The following is a 13,313-nucleotide window of genomic DNA, read 5'->3' on the forward strand; positions in this document are numbered from 1 at the left end:
TACATTGAATTAATGGCAACCAATCAATGGCAAAGTCAAATGCCTTTGTTAATGAGTCTGATACTTTGATGTATCTCTAACCCCTTAATGATGTGTGCTTATCAAGGTTATTCAATGTAGTATGGCTAGTCCTAATAGCAAGTATTAATCCTTCATAAGTTTTAAGAAACTTTTGAGCAATCACAAAATTTGTTTACCATATTTTATCTAGAGTCAATGAAATATGCATTCATGTGCTTCTATGATAAGGATTAAATCTACACATTTTGGAATGTTGGAATGCTATTTACATTGCCAACATTACCTTTGTTTGGATCCGCTTATATCTTTTCATACTAGTTTCCAATGTCATAATACAACAAGTTTTAAGCATTATGAGTTAATGAAATTGAGGCGAAATCTTTGAATCACTCATTTTGGGTATGCTCAATACAAAAATGGTTACGAAGCAATGAACTATTTCCAAAAGATGCAAGTGGGGGTCTCTCACCATATAGGATCACATATATTTGCATCTTGAAGGCTTGTGGAAACATTGGATCTATTGTAAAAGGGGAAAAGATTCATGATGAGAGTATAAATAAAGTTCTCTTCATTGGGGAGACTATTGTGCTTAACAATGCTTTGGTGAACGCAAAAGAAGGATTGGAAAAAGATCCTTTTTGTTGGTACCGTAAATGTGGAGCAATAATTGAAGCCCGAGAGCTTTTTGATGATTTATTGCTGGTTGGAGATGTGGTACAATGGCCTGCCATGTTATTGGGCTATATTGAGCATGATAAGAATGAGGATGCGATACAACTCTATCCTCGAATGCTTGTGCAAGGTCTCTTACCTAATATGATGATATTTTCTAGTATGTTGAAAGCATGTGACACCATGGGAGAATTGGTAGTAAATACTGAAATGGAATTAGATTTTGAGATGGATCTCAGTTAAATAAGGATCCATGGCTAGCCATTGTCTTACACAAGACGGGCTTGGGAAGGATAATCGTTTCTTTTCCACCTATTTTGTAGTTTGTAGCTGATATGCCTTTTTTTAAACTAATGGAAGGATGATTTGTTTTGAAAAAAAATAAAATTTGAGATGAAATCAAAGATTTGTGCGCTATGTTTCAAGTTTTAGTATATTAGCACACAGAAAATTCCTTGAATTAAATGCCATCATGATCGACCTTCTATTACTATCTTTATAATCATTTGATTTCCAAGACCGAATAATGTTGATTGTATGATTTTGTGTTTTCGAGTGGAAAGCTTACCAACTCTTGATTTACATCGTAGCACCAATGTCATAAAAATGAGAGAACCCAAGTTCAGTCCTTGCAATTGATCTATTGTGTACATTGAAAATAGATCTCTCAAAAGTATGATCAATGGATTGCATAAGATGGCCAATTAAAATTGTGATGTACAAAATTTAGGCACACTCTCTCATATATGATGAAGGAATTGCTTTAAGGCCTAAATCGTAGACCAACAAGAATATTGGATTAAGGCGATGTAGGAAGGTGACAATTGTTACTAACCAACTTTTACATAGTCATGGTTAGTTCTATAATGTTATAGTTATTTACTTTGATATAGTGGAATGTGACATGCATGGATGTAAAAGGAGCTAAGGAGATTGGTTGGATGCAAAATCAAACATGGGACAATATATAAATCCAAAAAACCTAAAGGTAATGATGGACGAGCCACTTGATTGTTGCTTCGTAAAATCTAAGAAAGCATTTGACAGTTCCAAGAGAAAACCTATGTGAGAGAATAACAAACATTTGAGTCCTAACTAAACTTCATATACAACCATACAAGCTACATGAGAATGGATGTCCAAGATAAACCTGGATATCTTGTAGTTATCCAAATGCTTTCACAAGGAATGTACGGGCCAAGCAAGGATGCCCTCTTTGCTCACATTTTTTATCTATATAATTATGCTTCAAAGAAACTAATGTGGTTGGTATGAGCGACAGTGATATTTGATTGCCTATCATCGATATGTTCATCGTATTAAGACATTGGATGCTCTTGGGTTGGCATGTATATAACTCACACAAATATTAACTATCTTGGCATCAATAACAAAGTGACAAAAGCGTCTAAATCTTACAAGCTAGTAGAACTAACATTAAACAACCAAGACTATCAACTTCTAACCTTCTAGTTGAGTAGAGTGGAAAAAACCATTGCTTGTTGCCAACTCATGCATCTTTAGACTTAATACATAAGGTAGACCCCAATCATCACTCCTCAAATAAGACATTTTTTAGAAAGAAATTTAGAGTGCCAACTACAATGAAAGATCCACTACCATCCATTATCAAACCTACTTAGATGCAATTCTTGCCCAATTGTAGACAATAACCATCAAATGATTCCATAGAGCACCATGGCACAATATATTATTAGTCTCCCTTGCAAAGGGTGGGTCTTACACCAAAAATGCCAATTCAACCATGTTTACTCTTCCTTCCTTATAGGTAAAGACCCCACATCAATGACATTCTCATCAACTTCTACTAAATAAACTCATAATTGGGCAAAGTCCACAACCCGTTCCATGGCCATGATCTCAATGGGAAGTGATATTGTCTCAAGTAGGAGGAGGGTATATAGTGTTTGTTTCTTAACTTGTAAACCTTTGTAAGAAAATGCTTTTGAACATTTTCAAACTCTTTCCAAGTAGATTATGGGATGCAACTACCCCATAGGGAAGAAGCACCGATGTCATCAAAATGTCGAAAAGGTATTTCTTGAGGACCCACACTCAATTTCTTGAGTCTATTACCCATACGCACATAACATATATAACCTTCTCATAGATTCGAGAAATTGCAAGCATATATTCACTTGGCACCTCAAGTTCTTTCATTTGCCTCCAAATATCCTCATGGGCTCATGGGGTACCATATCAAATGCTTTCTTTAAGTCTACAAAGCAACAATATAAACCTTTACCTCTCAAGCAACTTTCTTCCATTAATACTTGAAGGATGTCAAGATGATTGATGGTGATGTTGTTTTTGAAAGCCAACTTGTCCATAAGCTCTCTTACCATTTTTTTTCAACCCATGCACTTAGCTTTGATTCTATTATCCATCTAAATAGTTTTGCCATTAGAGAGGCCAATTTCTTAAGTCCTATGAATATATCTTCAATTGTAAAGAAGGAACACATATGTGAAAGAGAACCATAACACATCATATTCGGCAATATATAGCTCATATAAGTTCTAAAAATGCATGATTAAATATATCACTTATAAATGTGCGTGCTTCCTTTCCCGTTCATTTGTGAATTTAAACTTTTATACATTGAAGATTGTTTGTCTTTCGAGAGGCCAATTTCCAAGTCCTATGCATATGTCTTCAATTGTAAAGAAGGGAGACATATGTGAAAGAAAACCATAATAGATCATCTTTTTGGCAATAGATAGCTCATATGAGTTCTTACAATGCATTGACAAGTCAAGAAGAGTTAAGTCACCATAGCTCTCAACACATTTCTCCCTTTACATTTCCCCAAAATTTAGCACATGCATGTGCTTTTTTTGTGTTTGAAGAAATTGTTGAGTAACTTCCCATATTCTTCTCTTTCTTTGAATAAGCCTTTTGTAATCATGCAAATGCTTTTGATAATTTTCTTTATCCTTAACTACATCCAAAATCATAACGCGCTTTCGAGCTTCATGACATTCTTTATCAAACCATTTTTTCTTTGAAATACATTTCTTGATGCATTTCCAAGATGTATTCTTGGTCAAAAAGCATTTGTATGTGCACAAGAGAATGACTTTCTTGAAAGCTTCCCATTTGCATTCTATTGTGGTACTATGTTGCATCTCTATCATTAGTAACCTATCGTCAACTATCTTGGAATACACGGTTGCTCCCTTAAGGTTCATGCTCAAGTATGGTTGTTTATTATCTTTAATAGCCTTCTCACAATCAAACCTATGCATACAATTTGAGGTCAATACATAAAGTTCTATGATCAAATTCTGATGTCTATTCATGGAGTGAGAATTTATGTATGTGATTCAAAATACCTTTGAAAAGTAGCACATAGATGATCACTATTTCCATTGTGTTTTCTACATGTAAAACCATTAGTGTTGGACCATAAAGATAACCATTTACAATAAGCATTCTAGTACTATTGCACATTTGTCGGAGTAACTTCCCAAATTGGTTCAGATCTTTTTCATTAACAGAAGACCAACTATACATTTGTATATCATCTTGTATCCTTGAGATATTTGGTATGAAAGATTGTTGTGCATCAAGTTGGAAACTTCTTGTACGGGCATCATGTCACCAAAGACAATAACCTTCTCTTTGAATTTGAAATAAGAAATATCAATTTCTAGGTTGGCAAAAGTTTGGTCTTTATCAAAACAAACATAAAAGTTAGAATCTTAATGAGGAATTTAACATCCAACTACGAAATTGAGCAAATCATTAGGTGTTTCTATTTTGAACCATATGTAACATTTATGCTCATCATTTTTTATGATTGACACATATTCTATATTAAAGAGTGTACATTATAGTTTCCTAAACCTTGAATCCTTTGTGTATCATGCTCTCATGTTTCAACAAGAAGTATGATACTTGAGTCATTGGTGAACTCCTCAATGCCAAATCCCGCATTCCATGGGTATTCATTGCAATTCCAAAAGCATAGTCGTAGAAGACTTGGATTAGTCCCATAAGTCATGTGTCCCTATTTGCCTACATTTCCATCTTTAGAGAGAGAGAGAGAGAGAGAGAGAGAGAGAGAGATTTTATTCTCGTCTTTGAAGGTCAAATATTACTTGTGAGGACAAAAATCTAACATTTTCATGTAATGCATGTGAATATGAATAACGAATCTCGATGTTCAAGAACGTTCCAAATGAATGTCGCAATCAAGAGTGCAAATTGTAACTATGAGAGAAATTTGTGCAAGGATTGGGTTTGGACAAAAATGTGTGGAAAACATAGTCAAATGTGATCAAAGGCCAAGCATTGTATCAAAGTGTGATACTCGGACTCCCTAATTTGTTTAGGGCAAAGTGTAATAGTTAGTCATCTACTCTCATCGCTTGTGCCCCAACTCCCTATCTCACATCATAGTGATTGTGAGCTAAGTTGCATGGAAGCAATTGTTTAGATCACAAAAGAATGGGCTCTAACATGTATTGACTTGTAAGGTTTCCCTGCTCAACAAGGAATATGGTTTTGTAGTTGGGTGTAACATATGTAGTATAATATGTGAGGCGTAAGCTTCCACATTGTTCCCATTTCATGATATATTGACATTGCAAAAAAGCCTCATTCATAGAGAGGGGGAGAGAAACAAAGTGAGAACAATATAGAGATATAGAACGACAACTAAAGGCATAGAGTGAATGAGGAAGCTTGAGACAACCTTAATTTTGACCCACACCAAAAACCTAACTTTTGACCTCTGCTAAAGAGTCATGAGATTCACTTTTCCATCTATCTCAAGCATTGCTCACATATGCAAGTAAAGCTTCGTCCTTTCTTTGTACTACATAGTAGTAAGTGTGGGTGAAAGTAGAATATTGAACATTGAGCATGGTTTCATGATTCCAACGTGACGTAATATCGGGCTTTGACGCTATAATTCAATTTGTTGAATTGGTATGCCCCTAGATTTTCTAGGAAGTTTTTGTATTTGCATTCCCATATTAATTAACATTATGGAAAAAGTAAACAATTCAGCTTTTTTGTGCTTGCTTGTCAATTGGTATTTTCACACCCTTTTCCCATCACATTGGAGATCCCATCATTAAGCTCACTACAATAACGCTTTGAGAGTGAAGACTTGTCACTAGAACAATGATTCAATCACTATCATGTGATCGATGAGATCACTAAAAACATAAAGATTGGTGTGGTCGACATAAGGATCATGCTTATCACCACCAACCAAAAAAGACCACATGATTAATAGGATCAATACACAAATCCACCACTTCCTACACCTTGTTGCACCTTAGGATGCTTGTACATTGACTAACAAACTAACCCCTACCAATCTCCACTCATAGATCCGGTGCTTCTAATGCAACCAAATTAAATACTTCAATGGATAATGAGAAGGGACCAGAGACCAACTTCATTGCAACTACTATAGATGTACACCCCAAAAATCAATGAAGAATGCAAAGCCTTTGGGCAAATTCAAAAGAACGTACAACACCTAAATCCAAGCATTGGTATGGAAGCAAATTGGAATATAAGCTTTACACATTGCTACTACTAATAATGTTGGAGAACTCCCTAATATTTATGTGGGTGAGAGTAACCACATGGACGAGTTCTGCCAACTCCATCACCCATGGCTTCACCAACCAGTCCCAATTATATTTGGCTAGTCAACTCTCCCACTAAATCTACTTTTGATTTTGAAATTGTGGTTCTGGTTGCAATTGAATCCCTTGTCACGACCAACATACCATCGACCATGACCATCACAAAGGACATTTCCATAAACTCGTAGCCGGATTTGTGCTCGATGAGCACTCTCCAAATCAACACGGGTCTGGTTTCCAAGAGTTAGCGACTAACTATGGGCGGCATAGATTTTATTGGAGAGCATTCTTACCAATTATTAGGCTTAAAAATATGGAAAACATATCCTATTTCACCTTTGGATGACTTTGAGTAGCTCGATACATTCGACATCCTGAAGAACCTCATCAATAGAAAAAAGGTATATTCAATAGGTAAGCATAATCTTAATCGAAGATTGCCAATCGCAGCATTCAAATATACTAATTGGGATTTGCATCAATTGCCACTAAATGGATCCACAGATCAGCAAGCACTTGATGATAATGGGACTTGTGGCTCCTTGTTTCTTGAATCCAGCTTTAACATCGCAATTAATGGGATCCATAGTGCAACATTTGAAATTTATTAAGAACAGAGATCATACCAAACTCCATTCATGATTAACTCTTCCACTTGGAAAATATCCACTGCCTAAATCAGGAGAAATATAATCTAAAACTCAAATACAGATTCTTTAGCATTCCTACTTCATTCAACAGATTCAGAACATATACAAAACTCAAAGTATGTCAATAATGTTAAATCCACAGTAGTGAATGGAAATTCTCAAATTTCAAATGGAGATTATTTAAACTTTGTGCAATTTATTCAATGATCAAAGTATTAACTCTGTTTCCTTTTACTCAAACCTTTAGAAAATAAGCCTGCTCTGGAACTCTGCGAATGTATTCGAAGATTATCTTTACTAAATCGACTCATTGAACAAAGTTCAAACGCTGCTAAATGGATCCATTGATCAACATTTCGACTCTAGGTAATGAATTTCGAGATTGATGTTGGAACTCTACCAAATGAATTAGACATCAAACCTGCTATTCTCTAAAGTGCATACAAAAATAAATTTTTTAACTCGATAAGATGGAACCAGAGTCAAATATTTGCAGGACAATATCAAATTGACAATTATGGATTCATAGAGGAATCATCGTACAGACAATCTCCAAAAGTGTCAAAAATATGACAGAGACTAGCAGACATAGTTATACCTTGCATTTTCTTTTACTTTACTTAGTCTTAGAATCAGGTATGGCAAATATGCCACCACTAGCGGCGTTTCGGGGCGGAGCAAACCCTAGCAGTTTCTGAAGGTTTGATCTAATACTAACAGAACATAAGAAGTAGAGAAAAACCATGGCACAGTCTGTTGGATCATCACCACCGAGACCGCGATGGCTCATTCTCTGAATAAAAGGTAAAGGAGCGAAAGGAAGCTTCGCCACAACCTTGCCTTCAAAGAGAGAGTTGAGAAGACCGAAGACAACCAGAAGAACTATGGCCACAACTCCTCCTGATTTGAACTTCGAGAAAGAAAGATCGCGATTTGATTCCTTCAAACTTGTCTCTAATCGATCCATCTTTTTACCTTTAGAACTCTTGGAAACAGAAGAAAATGAAGAAGATGATGACAACGATGAGGAGGAGGAGGAGGAGGAAGATACGGCAGAAGACCCCGTCCCTTTCATTAGTTCGAGCTTTCTTGAAGCTTTATCAATGGTGGATCGAAGGCTTTTGTAGGAGTTTGTTCTGTAGATGAGGATCCATGAGATGGCCTCGCAGATCAAGGCGGTGGCGCAGGAGATCGAGAGAATTATGACACTGTCGATGTAACGGAGCGAGAGCGCCATAGCTAAAAGCAGAGATTAGGGATAGATATAAACAAATAGATCGATATGATAGGAGAAATATGTATAAAAGAAGGGTGCGACAGAAACAGACGGAAACCCTAATTAAGGAGGGCTGGACACAGTTATTTTAAAAAAGGGGCATTACATGATTAATGAAAAGGAATGGGATTAGGTAATTACATACCATACCCCCCTTTGCTTTCCCAGTAATTCTCACCCATGTCCCTGACCCACACATGTGCTCATCTGGTAAAACCCGTCACTGGACCGTCCAATCTGTCCGTCCATAAGCATCTCGTGTCGGACATTCCTCGCCTCAATTTAGAAAGGAGCTCATCCGGGGACGGCCCCACCTTGTTGTAGATACAAGATACATGAACACAGCTATCATAAGTGAACATACACTTGCGCACCAGCTTCAGCTTCGGTGCACACATTCTCGCTCGAATTATGACAATACAATCACTCGTTAAAATAGGAAATCTCACACTTCCATATGCACACACGTTACTATGGGGAACTTTTAAGTGTTCCCTCACATACTAAAAGGAGAAATATTTGGGTGTATGTATTCGTACCATCTCGAACATCCAACTTTGGCAAACTCTAAAGAAAACATCTTCAAGCCCATTGCCCTTGGTTCAAAATCATGGTGATCACATTCACATTTCATAGCATGCACATGTATTCCCATGACATCTTGGTTAACTTCATGAGAAAGAGCGATAGGGGAATATGGCAAGACCACAAATCTAATGAAAACATTCTGAGGATGGTACCAATGATGATGGGTTGTGTGCTTTAGGAATGGGCAACATGAGGGGATTTGACATGGCCATAGAAAGGATTGTGGAGACCATCAACCATTTTGACACAAGGGATTTCTCCTACTTTGTTGAAGCATTTAAAGTAGACATGGATATGAGAGGTACAATCGAGGCTAGACGACTCAACACTTTTGCAAAAGTTGTGACAATGATCCTTTAAGCTTGACTCCTCAAACTTCAAACAACCAACCCAAGCTGGAAAACTTTTAAAGGATTATTGTTAAAAGAATATGCTCTGAATGACTCCATTAAGATGACAAAGGGAATTAGTCTTCAAGGAAAACAATGGTTCTCACTGCCACCTAAGAATTTGAAAGAATGTTTGGGTGGCTCTTGGCACTTGACAATATTATATTAGACTAAATAAAGTTTTTGTGTTCCTCAAGGTGCTATATGTAGAACATAGACATGACAGAGGAATTTTATTGGAGGACAATGAGGGTCTAGTTTCATATCAACGTGATGTTAAAAGGACTTGTTGTCTCTTGTCACATTGGATCCATTAGAGAATATGGTTCAATGTACGAGGACCCTAGATTCATTAGGAACAGGGGACACACGATATGTGCAGCCAGCCAAGATCGAGAATGTAGGTAGTGGAAGGGTATGTCAAGGGGAAAATTGTCAATGATTTTCTAGGATCATATATAAAAGATGTCCAACTTTGGTCACCTCCCATCCAGCAACATTCAAGGTTTGTAAAAGGTACCCTAGACCACTAGATAGGAATTACAAGGACTTCCAAAATGTGTTATACTGTAATGTTCTCAATTTCCTTGACAAATGGATTCCCCATGCTTCGGAAATGAGTTTCATTCATGATGGTGTGGAGAAGCTCATGGAGTAAGCTAAAAGGAGAAATGTGCAACATATTATTCCAGTTTAGCTAGGATTAGAGTTGAATAAGAAACGAGAAGTCATAATTCATGCAAGGTTGAGTTCTAGGCAATTTTTTTAAAGAAACTTCAGAGTGACGAAACAAAGGAGGCCAATAAAAGATTCCACATGGCAACCGGATGGGAGGCCCAATAGAATGAATGTGGGCTTTGTCAAAATAGCTTACCAAAATTACAAGATCTTGGTTGTTGAGGAAATAAAAAGGATGGATGGGAGGCCCAATAGAATGAATGTGGGCTTTGTCAAAATAGCTTACCAAAATTACAAGATCTTGGTTGTTGAGGAAATAAAAAGGATTGATGAGCAAGTGGATGCCTAAAAAACACTTGAGGCAAAAGAAAGAAGCCAAAAGAAAAGAGGAGACAATGATGTTGGTGATGAATGAAAAAGGAAAAGAGGGATGACCTTTGAGCAAACCATATATCTGAAGTACGATGTTGTGAAAATTTGCGGAGGGCACAAAAATGCAAGTTGGACCAACAAGGACTTCAAATGGGGAAAGTGAAATTGTGTGACTCTACTAGTGAAGGTTTGTGACAATTCTACAAATATGCTAGTAGGTGGTCATGCTTCAAACTTTCCTCTTCACTTTTTACTAAGTACACTTTAGAACATATATTTTGTGTATTTTTTAGCTAGAAAAATATGTGCGCTCCTATACATGTAGTTGCTTATGTATACATAGTGCATTTGAGCTTATTGTTAATCCTTAGGGCCGGACAACAGCCTAACACAAGGTGTCCACTTAAGACACTTCACCAAAGGGTGTTACGATGTTGTGAAGATTTTCGGCAATAGTGTGAAAATCCCATAAAACGTACGAAATCGAGTATGAATCACGTAGTACAATAATTGTGAAGATAACATTTTAAATAGATTTAATATCTAAGTACAAAATGATGGAGGTTTCGAATGCACTTTATTACACGAGAAACGGACAACTAAATGTCAAGATATAAGGGTATAAAGTTTGTAAAAGGAAAGGAGAAAATTGTGAGATATCCCACATAGGCACGACAAATACAACTCTCATCATATATAAGGTGGAACAAAAGATATTATCTTTGTGTCTATGTGTAGAGCATAGAGAGTTCAAGGTAACTTGAACTAAGAGTGGAGGTGGGCTAGCTACTTGTAAAGGGTTTTGGCCAACCAAAACCGGATCGGCAATCCGGAGCCGATGATCCGGCGGAATCCGACGGCAATCCGGAGCCGGCAATCCGGCGGTATACGGCGAACCGACGACTAGATATATAAATATATATACATATTTACATATACAAGGAGGGCAAGTAAGGATTCGAACCTTGCACCTCCAAGTTAAGAGTCAATTGGCTTACCATTAAGCCATGCTATTTAGTTAAAATTATATTTCTATCATTGTACTTTTACATGTAAATTCTCATACATGAGAACTAAAATGAGTGACATGGTTATCATGCACCACATGTAATACATAAGCGCCAAATGGCAAACATGCAATTTATGCATGTCTTGTACCCTCACATGCATCATATGCATGAGAGCATCTATAAAAGAGGGAAGGGGGAGGAGAAAAAACACGGTTTTTTTTATGAAAATTAAGAGGAAGAAATTCGTTATCAAATTGATCGTGTAACTTGTTTCTTAAATCTAAAGTTAAAAGTTCAATCAATCTCTCTCAATCGTGTAATCTCAACTTCTCTCTTTCCCAATCTATCTTAAGTAACTTTCTCGCTAAAGCTTGCGCCAAAGCTTGTACCAACATTGAATCCTTCCGGTCCAGAACCCCGGCGGTTCCGCCTCACGATCCGCGCGTAGTGACAGATCTTCACGACAACGGCGAGATAACTTATGACACAACGCTTAATTGGACCTTAATCGGTTACTTAGCAAGACATCATTAACACGCGTAAGATATACAATAAGCACAGAATGGTGAACAATACTCAATGATTAAACAAAAGGTTTTTATTACTCTTCGTTCATGACTACATTATAACCGGCCTTTATATAGGTCATTGGTGCGAAGTACAAAACGGTGCCAACCAGCACCTTTTCGGAATCGGTCCGTATCCGGATCGGCATACCGATTTCGGTCAGTCCGTCCACATCTTCTCATATATTAATCTATATATTAAGACTAGTAATTTCAACAGATACCTAAATAACAATTCCCCTTTTCACACCTTAGTTTTTGCCGGCCGGGTAACACATGGCACGCCCGTGGGACAGTACCTTGTACGTCGAATCCCAAACTGGCCCCTTACTCTTCGTTTAAGATATCCAAGATGCTTTGCTCTAGGGTCTCCAATGGTTCTACGGGAATCTGTTGTGGCTGTTGTTGCTGCTGATGCGGCTGCTTCGATTGTGGCTGGGGTTGCTTCTCCGTTTGTGGCTCCGACTTTGGCTACGGCTCCGATGGTTGCTCTGGCACCGGCGTTTCCTTCGTTGTTTCCTCCGTCAGAGTTGTCTCTGGTTGACTTACCCTGGCTTGGTCTCCGTCTGGTCCTTGTACCGGCGACGATTCCTCATCACTGAGGTTGACCATTGCCGCCTGCATTGCTTTTTCTTCCCTAAGCCGGGACCGATCGTAGCTCTCAAACTGGATTTGAGTATCCATCTGATCATCGTTCAGTTGAGCTATGAGTTACCGGACCTGCACCAATTGCTCATCCGCTAGAGCTGTGAAATCTTCTGCTAGCTCATCCTTTATGGTGGTGAAGTCCTCTGATGTGAGCATGTAACAGTCGTCACTTTCCTTCCACCGGTTTTCGGCGTCCGCCCTAAGCAACTGGAGTTCAGCCGTATTTTGCGCCCATTTCGTTCATCATCGCACAGAGCTCTCGTCAATCAAGCATTTGGTCTTGTTTAGCCATGACCGGAGGATGCACTGGATCTGTTCCATTCCCATCTATGATTTGTTCTCCGCGGCTTGTCGCTCCTCTTTCAATTGCTTGATGATTCTGACCATGTCCGCCTCCTGCTCCCTATAATGCAACAATTGACTCTGATAGGTTGTTTGCAACCTCTGTAACACCATTGTCGCCCTTTCCTTTTCTTCATTGTGCTGCTTGTGGAGCTCCATCCGGTCCCTCGCCGCTTCCTCCAATAGCTTTGTATTCTTAGCCCGTTCGTCGGCGAGTGCCGTTGTGGCCCTATCAACTTCCTGTCGGAGCTCGGCCATCCTTTCCTGCTGTTGCTTATACTTCGTGTCCAAGCTCTTAAAGTTCCGGTGCAGGTGGTCGAAGTCCTCTGTCTTCTGCTTCAGCCTTTGGTTGATTTGCCAACGAGCGCAGTCTTCCCGGTCCTTTTGTTGACGGAGTTCTTCTTTCAGCCTTTCATCGCCATCCGTCGAAGCTTATCCTTCTCCTGCAACAATTTTTCTTTTTCCTCC

General features: G+C 38.2%; 1 protein-coding gene across 1 annotated transcript; it reads right to left on the reverse strand.

Moving 5' to 3' along the window:
- Window positions 1-7,444: 7,444 nt before the first annotated feature.
- Window positions 7,445-8,271, reverse strand: LOC147847773 (uncharacterized). Its single transcript, XM_087338840.1, has one exon. It carries the CDS (start codon window positions 8,211-8,213, stop codon window positions 7,593-7,595), a length of 621 nt encoding a protein of 206 aa, XP_087194966.1. The 5' UTR covers window positions 8,214-8,271; the 3' UTR covers window positions 7,445-7,592.
- Window positions 8,272-13,313: the final 5,042 nt, after the last annotated feature.

This window comes from Azolla caroliniana, unplaced genomic scaffold (assembly GCF_043228905.1).
Source record: "Azolla caroliniana isolate FFs.n. ecotype wild unplaced genomic scaffold, voAzoCaro1.0.p SCAF_685, whole genome shotgun sequence".
Lineage (NCBI taxonomy): Eukaryota > Viridiplantae > Streptophyta > Polypodiopsida > Salviniales > Salviniaceae > Azolla > Azolla caroliniana.

Excerpts from the sequence above, each read along its gene's own strand:
- LOC147847773 (XM_087338840.1), bottom strand. The coding sequence starts at position 8,213 with ATGGCGCTCTCGCTCCGTTACATCGACAGTGTCATAATTCTCTCGATC.